Raw genomic sequence first — 18,763 nt, 5'->3', positions numbered from 1 at the left:
TTTTTTTTTTTTTTTTGCACTTACCGAACCTTAAGAACAGAAGTTAAGTTGCAATAAATGCAAAACTTGTGTGATAAATGTAGAGTGTGTACCCTGAGTCTGCCCTGCATTTATTGCACAGGCACAGTGTTAGTGTGTGTGTGGGGGGGGGGGGGGGGGGGGGAGGGGCACCCAAGCTAATGAATCTGTCTACCTGCTAATGCATATAATGTGCCTAAATAAAGAAACAATCTACTGCAGCAGTGCATCCATACCCCCCAAACCCCCCTCCACTCTGAACATACTCCTCCAACATCCTCAACCCAGATCACAGGATGTCTTCCCCCCATCCCCCTGTTGGTAAGTCTCACACCTGTAGCTAGGGATCCCAGAGTATCCGCCAGCCCTCCTTGATTGAACCCAGCCACTTACTGATATGGTGTTTGCTGTGCGGTGTAAGGGCGGTTCTCTCTATTCATGCTCTGGCCGAGCCCAGGGTTCAAAATAGCGGATCTGACTCCTAGCGATAGTACCAATAATGGCAAACTGACCTAGAGGTAGGACTGCAAGACAACTACTAGGGGTCAGATCTGTTATGTTGAACCTGGGGCTTGGCCATGGCGAGAGGGGAGAGCTACCACTCCTACCTGTACACTAGACACCAAGAAAATAGCTAGGCTGGGTGTCCCAAAGTATAAGAGCAGTGTCTTTTGATTTGTATTTAAATTCCCCAGTTTTCTCTCTCCTTTTGTTCTCTCCCTTAATATTTGATGATTATTCTACTATTTTGGTTCATATTAACATTTAGCATGGGGAAATATGAGAGTGGTGGGATGAATTGTTCAGAAATTGGTGTATAGTTTTCCAGTAGTTTGTTAGTATATTGTTTTGTCATCTGTCTCTTTCATTTCCTTACAGCAGTAACTGATAACTTTTGACATGTAGGATTGTGACGAAATAGAAATTGATCTAGGCTTAAAAATGGAATTTCAAGTGACTGACAAATTCAACTTTGGGGATGGATGATGTGCACTTTAAAGTCATCTTTACTGGAATCTTGGATGGTGCAAGGGTTTGTTGTCTGATGACTTTGGTGGTGGGGAGGGCATGGTGAACACTTTTAAGAGTTATGAAGTAATACTTCCCATTGACTTTAATGCAATGGAATACAGTCCATATTGTAGTGAATGGGACTTTTAGGTCAATGACTTAAGTGCAAGTTATTTTAGTGGGTCTATCTCTCTAACAAAACCTTTACAACATCTTTTTCTTGGATTGTATATATGTGGGGAAAAATGTTACAGCACAATTAAAAACAATGTTAAAAGGAAATGCTGTCACTATGGATCAAGTACAACATATTAATAATCAATCTGTTTCATCTCTGCACCTGAGACAGCCATTTTAATGCAGAGCTATCAAGTTACCCAGTGAAAAGGGAGACTTTTTTGGCTGTCCTGGTTTTAAACTTACATTACTTATTTCAAGGATAGAAATCAGGGACTACAAACACCACAGTGCTTTAGGATATACAGTGGTGGAAATAAGTATTTGATCCCTTGCTGATTTTGTAAGTTTGCCCACTGACAAAGACATGAGCAGCCCATAATTGAAGGGTAGGTTATTGGTAACTGTGAGAGATAGCACATCACAAATTAAATCCGGAAAATCACATTGTGGAAAGTATATGAATTTATTTGCATTCTGCAGAGGGAAATAAGTATTTGATCCCCCACCAACCAGTAAGAGATCTGGCCCCTACAGACCAGGTAGATGCTCCAAATCAACTCGTTACCTGCATGACAGACAGCTGTCGGCAATGGTCACCTGTATGAAAGACACCTGTCCACACAGACTCAGTGAATCAGTCAGACTCTAACCTCTACAAAATGGCCAAGAGCAAGGAGCTGTCTAAGGATGTCAGGGACAAGATCATACACCTGCACAAGGCTGGAATGGGCTACAAAACCATCAGTAAGACGCTGGGCGAGAAGGAGACAACTGTTGGTGCCATAGTAAGAAAATGGAAGAAGTACAAAATGACTGTCAATCGACAAAGATCTGGGGCTCCACGCAAAATCTCACCTCGTGGGGTATCCTTGATCATGAGGAAGGTTAGAAATCAGCCTACAACTACAAGGGGGGAACTTGTCAATGATCTCAAGGCAGCTGGGACCACTGTCACCACGAAAACCATTGGTAACACATTACGACATAACGGATTGCAATCCTGCAGTGCCCGCAAGGTCCCCCTGCTCCGGAAGGCACATGTGACGGCCCGTCTGAAGTTTGCCAGTGAACACCTGGATGATGCCGAGAGTGATTGGGAGAAGGTGCTGTGGTCAGATGAGACAAAAATTGAGCTCTTTGGCATGAACTCAACTCGCCGTGTTTGGAGGAAGAGAAATGCTGCCTATGACCCAAAGAACACCGTCCCCACTGTCAAGCATGGAGGTGGAAATGTTATGTTTTGGGGGTGTTTCTCTGCTAAGGGCACAGGACTACTTCACCGCATCAATGGGAGAATGGATGGGGCCATGTACCGTACAATTCTGAGTGACAACCTCCTTCCCTCCGCCAGGGCCTTAAAAATGGGTCGTGGCTGGGTCTTCCAGCACGACAATGACCCAAAACATACAGCCAAGGCAACAAAGGAGTGGCTCAGGAAGAAGCACATTAGGGTCATGGAGTGGCCTAGCCAGTCACCAGACCTTAATCCCATTGAAAACTTATGGAGGGAGCTGAAGCTGCGAGTTGCCAAGCGACAGCCCAGAACTCTTAATGATTTAGAGATGATCTGCAAAGAGGAGTGGACCAAAATTCCTCCTGACATGTGTGCAAACCTCATCATCAACTACAGAAGACGTCTGACCGCTGTGCTTGCCAACAAGGGTTTTGCCACCAAGTATTAGGTCTTGTTTGCCAGAGGGATTAAATACTTATTTCCCTCTGCAGAATGCAAATAAATTCATATACTTTCCACAATGTGATTTTCCGGATTTAATTTGTGATGTGCTATCTCTCACTGTTACCAATAACCTACCCTTCAATTATGGGCTGCTCATGTCTTTGTCAGTGGGCAAACTTACAAAATCAGCAAGGGATCAAATACTTATTTCCACCACTGTAAGTGCCGTGGAGGGGAATAATTGAACGTCGCCGGCGAAATAGGTCGCCGGCGATCTATTTTGGCAGCGCCGCAACAGCTGGCCGGAACTGTATTTTCAAAAAAGATGGCCGGCCATCTTTTTTTTCGATAATATGGTGTGGGCCGGCGAAATGCCTTGGATTTCGCCGGGTTTGAGATCGCCACTTTTGTTTTTCCGCGATAATGGAAAAAACTGCTGGCGATCTCAAACCCGGCGAAATCCAAGGCATTTGGCCGTGGGAGGAGCCAGCATTTGTAGTGCAATGGTCCCTCTCACATGCCAGGACACCAACTGGGCACCCTAGGAGGCACTTCCAACATATTTTATAAACAACCAAATTAGCTTCCAGGTGCATAGCACCCTTCTCTTGTGTGCTGAGTCCCCCAAATCCCCCCCCAAAACCCACTGCCCACAAGTGTGCACCATTACCCTAGCCCTAAGGGCTGAAGGGGGGCACCTACATGTGGGTACAGTGGGTTTTGGGGGGTTTGGGAGGGCTCAACATTACCCACCACAAGTGGAACAGGTAGGAGGGGGATGGGCCTGGCTCTGCCTTTCTGCAGTCCACTGCAACCAACAACAACTGTTCCAGGGACCTGCATACTGCTGTCAGGGTGCTGGGTATGACATTTGAGGCTGGCATACAGGCTGGCAAAAAAGGTTTGTATTTTAATAATTTTAGTGTGGGAGGGGGTTGGCGGCCACTGGGGGGGGGGGGGGGGGGGAGTAAGGGGAGGTCATCCCCCATTCCCTCCGGTGGTCAGTTGGGGCACCTTTTTGAGGCTTGGTCGTGAAAATAAAATGACCAAGTAAACCCGGCGAAATACTGCTTATCGCCGGGTTTTATTTTTCCATTATCCGCGAAAGCTGGCCATCTGGTAGCCACGGCCAAGCCTGCCCATGTCCCGCCTTCGCTTCGCCGCCAACACGCTCCTTTGAACTTTCGCCGGCGAAGGGAAAGCGGCAAAGCTATCACAAATGTAGCTTTCGATTATACGCTTTTCGCCGCTTTTGCGAAATCGCCGGCCATATCCCGATTTGTGTCGGGGAAATAGCCGGCGATTACTTTCGATTATAAGCTGGATACTGTACCAGGATAGCGTTGTCAGAAATTGAAACTGGCTGGAAATATCCTTCCTGGAACTGGATAACTTGGAAGCTCTCTTAATGCCACACTGTAGACCTATAAAATGTCCATTTAATTGACTTGGTACTTTTTCTGACTGTTTTTGTTTCCTCAGTATTGAGTTCGACCGGGATTGTGACTACTTTGCTATAGCTGGGGTGACAAAGAAGATTAAAGTCTATGAATATGGCACAGTCATCCAGGATGCAGTAGACATTCACTACCCTGAAAATGAAATGACCTGCAATTCCAAAATTAGGTAGGGAAGAGTTGTCGGTCAGTATGTTCTCTCTTCAATTTTCAGACAGATATATCTTGCGGTACAAATTCCTGGTTTCTATTTCCTATGGTTATCAGCTTAAGACTGCTTATCACTCTTTCTGCAAACAATCTACAAATTAAACGAACCACTGTAAAATTTGATAAAATCAAACAGTAGATCTCCTAAGCTGCCTAAACAAAAATATGATTGTCTGTTGGGATCATATTTTTGTTTAGGCAGCTTAGGAGATCTTTTACAGGAAGAGGGAGCACATATTAACACATTTGGTATAGAATACAGAGCAGGTGCCTTTATTAACACCACCTATACAACATTCACTGCCAGCTGGAATAAGACAGGAGCTGGGGATTGACATTGGATTTAAGGCACTGTAGTTCTTTCGGCTGCAATGCCTGGTATCTGTGTTCATTTATTTCATTACCTTGTTCAGATTCCTGTTCGTACCCGTACATTCTATCGTTTTGTTTTTTATTAAGTGACAGTGAAATAACTACAGATATACATGTTTGTACCATAAGCACATCTGTACCTTGACAAGTTGTACACAACACAAATGACTAGAATGCTGCCATTTATGTGCCTTCTTGCCACCTACAACTAGATACAGTGGGGGAAATAAGTATTTGATCCCTTGCTGATTTTGTAAGTTTGCCCACTGACAAAGACATGAGCAGCCCATAATTGAAGGGTAGGTTATTGGTAACAGTGAGAGATAGCACATCACAAATTAAATCCGGAAAATCACATTGTGGAAAGTATATGAATTTATTTGCATTCTGCAGAGGGAAATAAGTATTTGATCCCCCACCAACCAGTAAGAGATCTGGCCCCTACAGACCAGGTAGATGCTCCAAATCAACTCGTTACCTGCATGACAGACAGCTGTCGGCAATGGTCACCTGTATGAAAGACACCTGTCCACAGACTCAGTGAATCAGTCAGACTCTAACCTCTACAAAATGGCCAAGAGCAAGGAGCTGTCTAAGGATGTCAGGGACAAGATCATACACCTGCACAAGGCTGGAATGGGCTACAAAACCATCAGTAAGACGCTGGGCGAGAAGGAGACAACTGTTGGTGCCATAGTAAGAAAATGGAAGAAGTACAAAATGACTGTCAATCGACAAAGATCTGGGGCTCCACGCAAAATCTCACCTCGTGGGGTATCCTTGATCATGAGGAAGGTTAGAAATCAGCCTACAACTACAAGGGGGGAACTTGTCAATGATCTCAAGGCAGCTGGGACCACTGTCACCACGAAAACCATTGGTAACACATTACGACATAACGGATTGCAATCCTGCAGTGCCCGCAAGGTCCCCCTGCTCCGGAAGGCACATGTGACGGCCCGTCTGAAGTTTGCCAGTGAACACCTGGATGATGCCGAGAGTGATTGGGAGAAGGTGCTGTGGTCAGATGAGACAAAAATTGAGCTCTTTGGCATGAACTCAACTCGCCGTGTTTGGAGGAAGAGAAATGCTGCCTATGACCCAAAGAACACCGTCCCCACTGTCAAGCATGGAGGTGGAAATGTTATGTTTTGGGGGTGTTTCTCTGCTAAGGGCACAGGACTACTTCACCGCATCAATGGGAGAATGGATGGGGCCATGTACCGTACAATTCTGAGTGACAACCTCCTTCCCTCCGCCAGGGCCTTAAAAATGGGTCGTGGCTGGGTCTTCCAGCACGACAATGACCCAAAACATACAGCCAAGGCAACAAAGGAGTGGCTCAGGAAGAAGCACATTAGGGTCATGGAGTGGCCTAGCCAGTCACCAGACCTTAATCCCATTGAAAACTTATGGAGGGAGCTGAAGATGCGAGTTGCCAAGCGACAGCCCAGAACTCTTAATGATTTAGAGATGATCTGCAAAGAGGAGTGGACCAAAATTCCTCCTGACATGTGTGCAAACCTCATCATCAACTACAGAAGACGTCTGACCGCTGTGCTTGCCAACAAGGGTTTTGCCACCAAGTATTAGGTCTTGTTTGCCAGAGGGATCAAATACTTATTTCCCTCTGCAGAATGCAAATAAATTCATATACTTTCCACAATGTGATTTTCCGGATTTAATTTGTGATGTGCTATCTCTCACTGTTACCAATAACCTACCCTTCAATTATGGGCTGCTCATGTCTTTGTCAGTGGACAAACTTACAAAATCAGCAAGGGATCAAATACTTATTTCCCCCACTGTAACTCCTTATAGAATTATCCCCATGTGACTCTTTTAATCTTTTTTTGTAATTTCCTGAAAAAGTTTTTTTTTTTCTTTTATAAAAAGGGGGTGGGGGGGGGGGGTAAACATTTGATAATTGCCATTCTATTGTCTGCCATCTGCCTCACAGGAAAAAAAAAAAAACCTTCAGAATTGTACATTCACCTCATGTACCGTTTCTTTCTTTTCACCTTTGGAGTGATTATAGGTAGTAAATTGAACTGCTTCAACTTGAACTCATAAAATAGGCATACAGCTGTAACTATTCATATTAGTGTTTGTTTCACATTTTCTGCTAGTGACAGACTTGTTTGAGGAAATATTTTGCTCTCTGCTCCATTTTTCCTCCAACTTTTTCCCAGGCCTAAATCCTCTAGCACTAGTAGTGGTGATTCATGCAGTGAGAATTATGTATTCTTTTTCTAGTCATTTCATTAGCCACTTCCAGAAGGCAAGTAACTCTGCCAGCCCTGTCAGATTAGAGACCCAGCTATATCTTATTCAGCAGTGCTACCAAATCACAGACTAGTATCAGATTTATTCACATAAACAACTGTATAGCTCATCCAAAATAATAACCACTCCACAGAAAAATTTACCATATGTCAAGATCATAACTTGTTGCTCTCTCCATTCTCTATACCACTTCCTTGTATAACTGCTCCTCAAATGCACAATTTTACTCTTTGCAGTGATAGTTTATTATCAAGCACTCAACCACTGCAAGCTTCCTAGATCGCTCTTTATTCTGCTTGTGCTTTCCAGGGTTGCCCACTCTTGCTGTGGATCTTAAGATCATCTGTAGGAAAAATAACTTTTCTTCTAACCCTTCTGCATTATCACTCAGGGTACTGAAGTAGTCCATTAAATAAAAGGAGTAGTTAAAAAAAAAAAAAAAAAAAAGCCTTTTTTTTTTTTTTAATTATGGGTGATAAGGATTCAAGCTACATTTTCTTGGATTATAAATTGTAGACTAATAGTACATGTACTTGTGATTTCCTTCTTGGATTAATATAATGGTATATATTTGGAGATAATTGCTTGATGCATGCTTTCCAGTTTAAAATGCTGCTGTGAGGCTTATAACAGATTTAAGACAGAGTGAGACTATTTTGCAGTCTTTACATTGGTTACCCATAAAATGGCCTGTGAAGTTTTAAAATTTTGACTTTGATTCATAACACACTGAATACTGAGGTGCTAATATGTATATCAACAGGTTTGAGAATTCATAATCCACCTAGAGCCCTCCGATCTGAAGGTCAATATTTGCTGGATGTACCATCTGTTTGACTTGTCCGATTGACAGGAACCCGTGAGCGTATGTTTCTGAGGCTTGAGCCATTAATGTGAAAATGCACTGTCGGTATAGCATTGTCTCATAAATAACACCATTAATTCCAGGAAGATGTTAAAAGCACATCTGTTTAGACAGGCTTTTTCTAGGCTGTAATGCATCAAAATGGTGGTTATATTTATGTGGTGGTGAGGGGACAGCTATATTTTAAGGAATGAGCGGTTTGCTGAAAAAAAGCAATTCTTATGTATTGCCTACAGATGATATTGAAACTGTATGTTCTAAATCTAAAGTATAAGAGGGAGTTGACTTTTTTTGTTTTAAAGTTTGGTATTGTTTGTATTTATTGCTTATATATGTAAATTGTTACTCAGATCTGTATGTAATGCAAGCTATACATTTTTATAAATAATCGCCCTTCTTTCTTCAAGGTGAATTAATGTAACATTACTGTTCATCACTTGACCAGTTTCTAATCTAGTTGGCCATTCCAAGCTGCTTGCTTTATTTATGGACCTCTTATATGGAACTTTGTCGCAAGTTTTGCTGCAATCCAAGTATAACACACTAAGCATATAACTTCCATCTAATTTCTTAGTCACCCAATCTAAGAAATTGATCAGGTTTGTTTAAGATAATGTCCCCATGGTGAAAACCCGTTGCCTCAAATATGCGCCACTTCTTGGATTCATGATATTTTTGCTGTCTCTTCCCTAAAGTGTCTCCATTAATTTTTTTCATATTAGCTTCCAACACAAAAACCAGCTCATTTACAATTACAATAAGCCATAAAAACAAGCTATATAGTATACAAACCCAAAAGAATCCCATCCACCCCACAGCTGTCAGCTGTACCTGATCACAAGTGTTCCAAGAATCATGACACACAGCAAACACAACCAAAAATGAATATGAAATCAATTGTCAAATTATCTCACCAATGCATATATACATCCCATATTTTATGATATTGAAGAAGGCACCTGCACTTTTTAGCTGTGAGCTTAGACAAGTCCACCTTGTTAAGTACATTGTCCACTGATGGTAAGGTTCTCTGTTTCCAATGTTTCGCTACCAAAATCTGAGCAGCTGTATAAAAATGAATCAAAAGTTAATGAAGTTCCTTTTTAACTCGGTGGTTCGGACGTTCAGCAAAGTACTAGCCAGTTGTAGAGTGGGAAGCCCCGGTAGAAATCATAAGATCTGAGTATGTAAAGCAGACCAAAAAACCTGGACTTTAGGGCAGGTCCACCATTTGTGATAGAACATGCCCACTCCCCCACATCGGCGCCATATTTGTGCTGCCTGACTAGGGTTGATGCAGAAAGCCATGCTGAAGAGCAGTGTGCTAATGGCTGAGCATGTGGCTATTAAGCAATATTAGTGAAATAATATCCTGCAATGATGCAGTAAGCTCATGAGCTGCAAATTGAAAGAGTGCAGAACTTGTACACCAATCAGGGAAAGCCTACTGAACACATGCCCCTAAAGGTTCTGCAATAAGGGCAGCTTCGCTGTGTGCATGTCTGAAGAAAATAATTCTTAAAACAACAAGGCAGGCGATCTGCAAACTCTAATTTGGATACAAACAAAGCAGATCAGTAGTGGGTATGAATAAATCTTTATTGTAGGGTTTCAATCTAATAAAACGCCCGACAAAAGCCGTGTTTTGCGCAAAGGGGCTGCCTCACAGGCTATGCTGTGATCTTCATCACCAAAAAGGTTAAATGGTGTATACATTAGTTTCCACCGTACACAGAAATGGACAAATGACTTTGGCACCATAGCAGGTAAAAAAAAGAAAACAAAAACCCAGCACAGTTTCTTTCTCAAAAGTTAATTCATTCTCCAGAAGATGGCAGCGTGCTACCACATGCCTTAGTATTTTTCCAGCAACACTGAGGCATGCGGGAAAAATACTGCCATGTTCTGCTTAAAGCCCACCTCTTCAATGTCACCTTCGGCACCTAACCTCTACCCAGGAAATCTAGACTGCCCAATTTGACATTTCGTTCTTTAGATTGTAAGCTCATTTGAGCAGGGACCGTCCTTCTTTGTTTATTTTGTACAGCGCTGCGTAACCCTAGTAGCGCTCTAGAAATGTTAAGTAGTAGTAGTAACATAGTAAATGACGACAGGTCCATCCAGTCTGCCCAACAAGATAAACTCATTTTACATGGTATGTGATACTTTGTACCCAAGTTTGATTTGGCCCTGCCTTTCTAAAACTAAAAGTTCTGAAGCTAATTTTGAAGCCCTTTAATATTTACACTCCAGCCCATCCATATCCATTCAGCCATGGTCAGGGTGCAGACCAGAGACATACACCCAGCACCGGTTTTACTCTCTAATTACCTGCATTGCCACCCAATCTCCACTAAGATTCCGTAGAGCCATTCCTTCTAAACAGGATTCCTTTGTGTTTATCCCATGCATGTTTGGATTCCATTACTGTTTTCATCTCCACCACCTCCCGCGGAAGGGCATTCCACGTATTTACCTCCCTTTCTGTGAAAAAATACTTCCTGACATTACTGTTGTGCCTGCCCCCCTTCAACCTTAATTCATGTCCTCTAGTTCTACCTCCTTCCTGTCTCCGGAAAAGGTTCGTTTGCGATTAATACCTTTTGAATATTTGTCACGTTTTCCAAGCTGGAAACTGGGTTGTGAGCCCTTGGGCCACTGCCGAGGAGCGGCAGTGGCAGGCAAAACCACCCCACACCTGGGACTAGGCAGAACAGGACTGGACCCCGGACTGGAGTTGCAGCAGAGGCAAACAAGTAGGACTAAAGCAGAGCAGGTACCCTTAAACTTCACCTGCACTTGGCCACTTTTCACCCGGAGTTCAGCTCCTGACTGCAGGTGGCTGGCAGGACTTACTGGGCAAGGCAGGACTGGATACAGCTAGGCAGCACAGGGACTGAGGGTCAGAGGGAAAAGGACTAAACATGGGCAGCAAGGCAGGAAACTGGGCCAGGACTCACAGAATAGACAACACAAGGCAGGGAAAGGACAAGCTAGAGGACGGAAACTGGATGCTGCAAGCAGCCACAAAAGCAGGAAACAAACCCTGACAAACAAGAGAGAGGACTGAAAGCTGCATGCAGCCACTAAACAAGAAACACAGAGAACCCAAAACAAGGCACAGAAAAGAACTAAGAATCAAGACTAGGACAGTACAAGCTAAGCACACAAAGACTAAACAGACTATGGCAAGGAAAGAAAACAAGGAATCAAATCAGGCTGAAGTGCAACAAGCACCAACATACCAGGGCCTTAGACGATGCAAAGGCAGAGAGATTCCAAATGGCTAATAAGCCCAGCAGCAACTGAGGCTTAGCTGCAGCAATCACCAGGCCACTACGGGAGCTGTGCAGGGTCAAACAAGACAGACAAATCCGGCAGCCTGGAAGATCCGGACTGGACTGAGCTAAAGTCTGGAACGGGTGATAGTCCATAGCAGCCACCGGTTCTGGCCACCAGAGGGCGAGGTGAGCACAGACGTAACATATTTGAACACTAAAAGAACGTATTGCATTCAAAGTTTGCACCCTGGTCCACAAAATCGTTCACGGAGAAGCTCCGACCTACATGTCAGACCTTATAGACTTGCCTATTAGGAATGCAAAAAGATCATTCTCCGAAGACAAGCAGGCTGCTTGTTCTCACTGATGGGTGATGTCCACGGCAGCCCCTCCAATCGGAATCTTCACTAGCAAAGGCCTTTGCTAGTCCTCGCGCGCCAATGCGCACCGCGCATGCGCGGCCGTCTTCCCGCCCGAAACCGGCTTGTGCCGGCCAGTCTTCTTTTCTCCGCGCTCGGTACGGTTGTGCTTTACCGTTCGTGCCCCGAAAAGTCGGCCTCGCGCGTCGTTTTTCGACTGCTTTCTGTGAGAAATCCCAGAAATTATTTGGATTAACCACTTTTGGTTTTTCCTCCCTCTACTTCGAGTTTTTTCGCCCCGATAAGTTTTCTTTCGTCGTCAGGGTAGGCCTTACTTAGGCCCCGGTCGAAATTTCCCTTTTTTCTGTGCCAAATTTCGCCATTTCGTCTTTCGATTTCGCCGGCGTGATTTTTCCGCCCATGACATCGAAGCCTTCCAGCGGCTTCAAGAAGTGCACCCAGTGCGCCCGGGTAATCTCGCTCACTGACAGGCACGCGTCGTGTCTTCAGTGTCTGGGGGCTGGGCACCGCCCTCAGGCCTGTAGCCTGTGTTCCCTTTTGCAAAGGCGGACTCAGGTAGCGAGGTTAGCCCAGTGGAACATTTTGTTCTCGGGCTCTTCGTCGGCATCGGCACCGGGGGTATCGAGTGCATCGACGTCTTCAGCGTCCAGACCTTCAACCTCGGCGGCCAGTACATCGAGTGCATCGAGGCATCGGCCCTCTGCATCGGCGCCGAGACATCGGACAGCTGCATCGACGTCGGTGGTACCGGGACCTCGTCTGCTGATGTCGTCGGACGGTGGTGCTTCGTCTGGAGTGCAGGTGAGGGCTGTCCATTCCCCTGCTGGTGGCGGTGAGCCTTCGGGTGGGTCTCCCCCTACCCTGAGGGCTCCTGCGGTACAGCCCCCCCGAGACCGACTTTCTTCGATCTCGGCCCCGAGGAAGCGATGGCTGGATTCTACGTCCTCCTCATTGGTACCGGGAAGCTCCGGTGACATGCTTCGTCCCAAGAAGTCGAAGAAGCATCGTCACCGGTCCCCTTCCCATGTCGGTACCGAGAGCTGTGGGTCGCCGAAGGAGTCGGCACCCAGCAGGCATCGGCACCGAGAGGACCGCTCACCCTCTGTTCAGGAGGTGTCGATGCGCTCCACTCTGGACAGCCCGGAACAGCCTCCACGCCCGGAACAGGTTCTGACGTAGACGCCTGCATCGACCTCCATGCCTTTCTCTGCAGCCGCTCTGAACGAGAGCCTCCGGGCCGTTCTCCCAGAGATTCTGGGAGAGCTGCTGCGCCCTACCCCTCCGGTACCGGCGGTGCTTGCGCCACCGGTACCGTCGAGCGTGGCGCCGGCTGGCCCATCGCCCGAAGTGAGGTCTCTGGCGTCGGTGCCGCGTGCGGTACCGGCTGCCGTCGCCTCCCAGGAAGGCTCCCCGACTACGTCGGCGGAGGGAGCTTCGCCGATGCGGGCGAGGGAGTCTACCTCTCGACGCCCCCATCGTGGACTTGGTTCCACGGAGTCGAGTCGGGCACGGTTGCAGACACAGGTCCATGAACTTGTGTCTGACACCGAGGGTGAGGCCTCGTGGGAAGAGGAAGAGGACCCCAGATATTTCTCTGACGAGGAGTCTGAGGGTCTTCCTTCCGATCCCACTCCCTCTCCTGAAAGACAGCTTTCCCCTCCTGAGAGTCTGTCTTTTGCTTCCTTTGTCCGGGAGATGTCTACGGCCATCCCCTTCCCGGTGGTTGTGGAGGACGAGCCCAGGGCTGAAATGTTTGAGCTCCTGGACTATCCTTCTCCACCTAAGGAAGCGTCCACTGTTCCCTTGCACCATGTCCTAAAAAAGACATTGCTTGCGAACTAATGTGGGGATGTGGGGATTAGCCTTTAACTAATCCCCACATCCCCAAGAAGATCGAGTCCCAGTACCGGATCCATGGGGACCCAGATCTGATGCGCACTCAGTTGCCTCATGATTCTGGAGTTGTGGATCTGGCCCTAAAGAAGGCTAAGAGTTCTAGGGAGCATGCTTCGGCGCCCCCGGGCAAGGACTCTAGAACCTTAGACTCCTTTGGGAGGAAGGCCTACCATTCTTCTATGCTCGTGGCCAAAATTCAGTCTTACCAGCTCTACACGAGCATACACATGCGGAACAATGTGCAGCAGTTGGCGGGCTTGGTTGATGCGCTCCCCCCTGAGCAAGCCAAGCCATTTCAGGAGGTGGTCAGGCAGCTGAAGGCGTGCAGAAAATTCCTGGCCAGAGGGGTGTATGACACCTTTGATGTTGCGTACAGGGCCGCTGCTCAAGGTGTGGTGATGCGCAGGCTCTCATGGCTGCGTGCCTCCGACCTGGAGAATAGAATCCAGCAGCGGATTGCGGACTCGCCTTGCCGTGCGGATAACATTTTTGGAGAGAAAGTCGAACAGGTAGGTGGTAGAGCAGCTCCACCAGCGGGACACCGCATTCGACAAGTTCTCCCGCCGGCAGCCTTCAGCCTCTAACTCTACAGGTAGAAGATTTTTTGGGGGAAGGAAGACTGTTCCCTACTCTTCTGGCAAGCGTAGGTACAATCCTCCTTCTCGACAGCCTGCGGCCCAGGCTAAGCCCCAGCGCGCTCGCTCTCGTCAGCAGCGTGCGCCTCAGCAAGGCCCCTCGGCTCCCCAGCAAAAGCAAGGGACGAGCTTTTGACTGGCTCCAGCAGAGCATAGCCGACATCCAAGTGTCAGTGCCGGGCGACCTGCCAGTCGGAGGGAGGTTGAAAGCTTTTCACCAAAGGTGGCCTCTCATAACCTCCGATCAGTGGGTTCTCCAAATACTCCGGCAAGGATACACCCTCAATTTGGCCTCAAAACCTCCAAATTGTCCACCGGGAGCTCAGTCTTACAGCTTCCAGCACAAGCAGGTACTTGCAGAGGAACTCTCCGCCCTTCTCAGCGCCAATGCGGTCGAGCCCGTGCCATCCGGGCAAGAAGGGCTGGGATTCTATTCCAGGTACTTCCTTGTGGAAAAGAAAACAGGGGGGGATGCGTCCCATCCTAGACCTAAGGGCCCTGAACAAATATATGGTCAAAGAAAAGTTCAGGATGCTTTCCCTGGGCACCCTCCTTCCCATGATTCAGGAAAACGATTGGCTATGCTCTCTGGACTTGAAGGATGCCTACACACACATCCCGATACTGCCAGCTCACAGACAGTATCTGCGATTTCAGCTGGGCACACGTCACTTCCAGTACTGTGTGCTACCCTTTGGGCTCGCCTCTGCGCCAGGGTGTTCACAAAGTGCTTGGCTGTAGTAGCAGCGGCACTTCGCAGGCTGGGGGTGCACGTGTTCCCATATCTCGACGATTGGCTGGTGAAGAACACATCCGAGGCAGGAGCCCTGCAGTCCATGCAGATGACTATTCGCCTCCTGGAGCTACTGGGGTTTGTGATAAATTATCCAAAGTCCCATCTTCTCCCAGTGCAGAGACTCGAATTCATAGGAGCTCTGCTGGATTCGCGGACGGCTCGTGCCTATCTCCCAGAGACGAGAGCCAACAACTTGTTGTCCCTCGTCTCGCGGGTGCGAGCGTCCCAGCAGATCACAGCTCGGCAGATGTTGAGATTGCTAGGCCACATGGCCTCCACAGTCCATGTGACTCCCATGGCCCGCCTTCACATGAGATCTGCTCAATGGACCCTAGCTTCCCAGTGGTTCCAGGCTGCTGGGGATCTAGAAGACGTAATCCACCTGTCCACGAGTTTTCTCGAATCCCTGTATTGGTGGACGATTTGGTCCAATTTGACTCTGGGACGTCCTTTCCAAATTCCTCAGCCACAAAAAGTGCTGACCACGGATGCGTCTCTCCTGGGGTGGGGAGCTCATGTCGATGGGCTTCACACCTAAGGAAGCTGGTCCCTCCAGGAACGCGATCTGCAGATCAATCTTCTGGAGTTGCGAGCGATCTGGAACGCTCTGAAGGCTTTCAGAGATCGGCTGTCCCACCAAATTATCCAAATTCAGACAGACAACCAGGTTGCCATGTACTACGTCAACAAGCAGGGGGGCACCGGATCTCGCCCCCTGTGTCAGGAAGCCGTCAGCATGTGGCTATGGGCTCGCCGTCACGGCATGGTGCTCCAAGCCACATATCTGGCAGGCGTAAACAACAGTCTGGCCGACAGGTTGAGTAGGATTATGCAACCTCACGAGTGGTCGCTCAATTCCCGGGTAGTGCGACAGATCTTCCAGGCGTGGGGCACCCCCTTGGTAGACCTCTTCGCATCTCGAGCCAACCACAAAGTCCCTCAGTTCTGTTCCAGGCTTCAGGCCCACGGCAGACTGGCATCGGATGCCTTCCTCCTGGATTGGGGGGAGGGTCTGCTGTATGCTTATCCTCCCATACCTCTGGTGGGGAAGACTTTGTTGAAACTCAAGCAAGACCGAGGCACCATGATTCTGATTGCTCCTTTCTGGCCGCGTCAGATCTGGTTCCCTCTTCTTCTGGAGTTGTCCTCCGAAGAACCGTGGAGATTGGAGTGTTTTCCGACCCTCATCACGCAGGACGAAGGGGCGCTTCTGCATCCCAGCCTCCGGTCCCTGGCTCTCACGGCCTGGATGTTGAGAGCGTAGACTTTGCCTCTTTGGGTCTGTCAGAGGGTGTCTCCCGTGTCTTGCTTGCTTCCAGGAAAGATTCCACCAAGAGGAGTTACTTCTTTCTGTGGAGGAGGTTTGCCGTCTGGTGTGACAGCAAGGCCCTAGATCCTCGCTCTTGTCCTACACAGACCCTGCTTGAATACCTTCTGCACCTGTCTGAGTCTAGTCTCAAGACCAACTCTGTAAGGGTTCACCTTAGTGCAATCAGTGCATACCATTACCGTGTGGAAGGTAAGCCGATCTCAGGACGGCCTTTAGTTGTTCGCTTCATGAGAGGTTTGCTTTGTCAAAGCCCCCTGTCAAGCCTCCTACACTGTCATGGGATCTCAATGTCGTTCTCACCCAGCTGATGAAACCTCCTTTTGAGCCACTGAATTCCTGCCATCTGAAGTACTTGACCTGGAAGGTCATTTTCTTGGTGGCAGTTACTTCAGCTCGTAGAGTCAGTGAGCTTCAGGCACTGGTAGCCCAGGCCCCTTACACCAAATTTCATCATAACAGAGTAGTCCTCCGCACTCACCCTAAGTTCTTGCCAAAGGTCGTGTCGGAGTTCCATCTGAACCAGTCAATTGTCTTGCCAACATTCTTTCCCCGTCCTCATTCCTGCCCTGCTGAACGTCAGCCGCACACATTGGACTGCAAGAGAGCATTGGCCTTCTACCTGGAGCGGACACAGCCCAACAGACAGTCCGCCCAATTGTTTGTTTCTTTTGATCCCAATAGGAGGGGAGTGGCTGTGGGGAAACGCACCATATCCAATTGGCTAGCAGATTGCATTTCCTTCACTTACGCCCAGGCTGGGCTGGCTCTTGAGGGTCATGTCACGGCTCATAATGTTAGAGCCATGGCAGCGTCGGTAGCCCACTTGAAGTCAGCCACCATTGAAGAGATCTGCAAAGCTGCGACGTGGTCATCTGTCCACACATTCACATCTCATTACTGCCTACAGCAGGATACCCGACACGACAGTCGGTTCGGGCAGTCAGTTCTTCAGAACCTGTTTGGGCTTTAGGATCCAACTCCACCCCCCGAGGTCCCTGTTTGTTCTGTTCCAGGCTGTACTCTCAGTTAGTTGGTAAATTTTTTAGGTCAATCTCAGTTATGTCCTCGCCGTTGCGAGGCCCAATTGACCATGGTTGTTGTTTTGAGTGAGCCTGGGGGCTAGGGATACCCCATCAGTGAGAACAAGCAGCCTGCTTGTCCTCGGAGAAAGCGAATGCTACATACCTGTAGAAGGTATTCTCCGAGGACAGCAGGCTGATTGTTCTCACAAACCCGCCCGCCTCACCTTTGGAGTTGTGTCTTCCCTTGTCTTTGTTTTGCTACATGTGAGACTGGCCGGCACAAGCCGGTTTCGGGCGGGAAGACGGCCGCGCATGCGCGGTGCGCATTGGCGCGCGAGGACTAGCAAAGGCCTTTGCTAGTGAAGATTCCGATTGGAGGGGCTGCCGTGGACGTCACCCATCAGTGAGAACAATGAGCCTGCTGTCCTCGGAGAATACCTTCTACAGGTATGTAGCATTCGCTGTCACGCACATTCCTCAATCTCCATTATCCCAACTGCAAAGGGCTAAAATATAAATCCACATATGGAACCAGTTTCTCATACATCTGCACGCAGCTATGGAACGCACTACCGAAGACCATAAAAACAACGCAAGACCTAACCATCTTCCGAAAGCTACTGAAAACAGATCTTTTCAAGAAGGCATACCATAAACATTCATCTTAAATACTAAAAAAACAACACTATACAAAACTGAACTCTTATCACAAGATTGATTAAACTCTCTGATATTAATGATCAAGTAATACCACTTTAAACCTTATGTTGAATAGGGACTCTCTATAGTCGACGACCTAATGTACGTTACAACCCAATCTGTTACTCAGGAACCTTAACACAATACCATAATGTATTCTTTACCATGTATGTATGCACATGATGTATATATACACCATGATTTGTTCCATTTATGTTATGTTACATGTCTGTTACCATGTATGTATACACCTTAAAGCAATACTATTTGTAATGCTGTTACCCGGAAATGGCAAATGTAAGCCACATTGAGCCTGCAAATTGGTGGGAAATTGTGGGATACAAATGCTACAAATAATAATAATAATCTGTATCATGTCACCCCTTTTTCTCCTTTATTCCAAGGTATACGTGTTCAGGTCAGCAAGTCTCTCATCGTACGGTTTGCAACGCAAATCCCATACCATTTTTGTAGCTTTTCTTTGCACCGCTTCCAGTCCTTTTACATCTTTAGCAAGATATGGCCCCCAAAACTGAACACAATACAGTGAAACCTCGGTTTTCGTCACCTTCGGATTTCGTCGTTTTCGTTTTCATCGTTTTCTTCATAAAATTTCTCGGATTTCGTCTTCAGCCGGCAGGGTCTGA

The 18,763-nt window shown here is 47.3% G+C and overlaps 1 protein-coding gene across 1 annotated transcript in view; it reads left to right on the top strand.

Annotated features, from left to right (window-relative positions):
• Window positions 1-18,763, top strand: part of COP1 (COP1 E3 ubiquitin ligase) — a 478,504-nt gene that overhangs the window by 155,314 nt on the left and 304,427 nt on the right. Inside the window, exon 12 of the mRNA XM_030205657.1 lies at window positions 4,370-4,513. Coding sequence (XP_030061517.1) covers window positions 4,370-4,513 — 144 coding nt within the window. The remainder of the gene's footprint in view (window positions 1-4,369; window positions 4,514-18,763) is intronic.

Source organism: Microcaecilia unicolor, chromosome 6 (genome assembly GCF_901765095.1).
Source record: "Microcaecilia unicolor chromosome 6, aMicUni1.1, whole genome shotgun sequence".
Lineage (NCBI taxonomy): Eukaryota > Metazoa > Chordata > Amphibia > Gymnophiona > Siphonopidae > Microcaecilia > Microcaecilia unicolor.
This window is presented reverse-complemented; position numbering and strand designations above follow the sequence as displayed.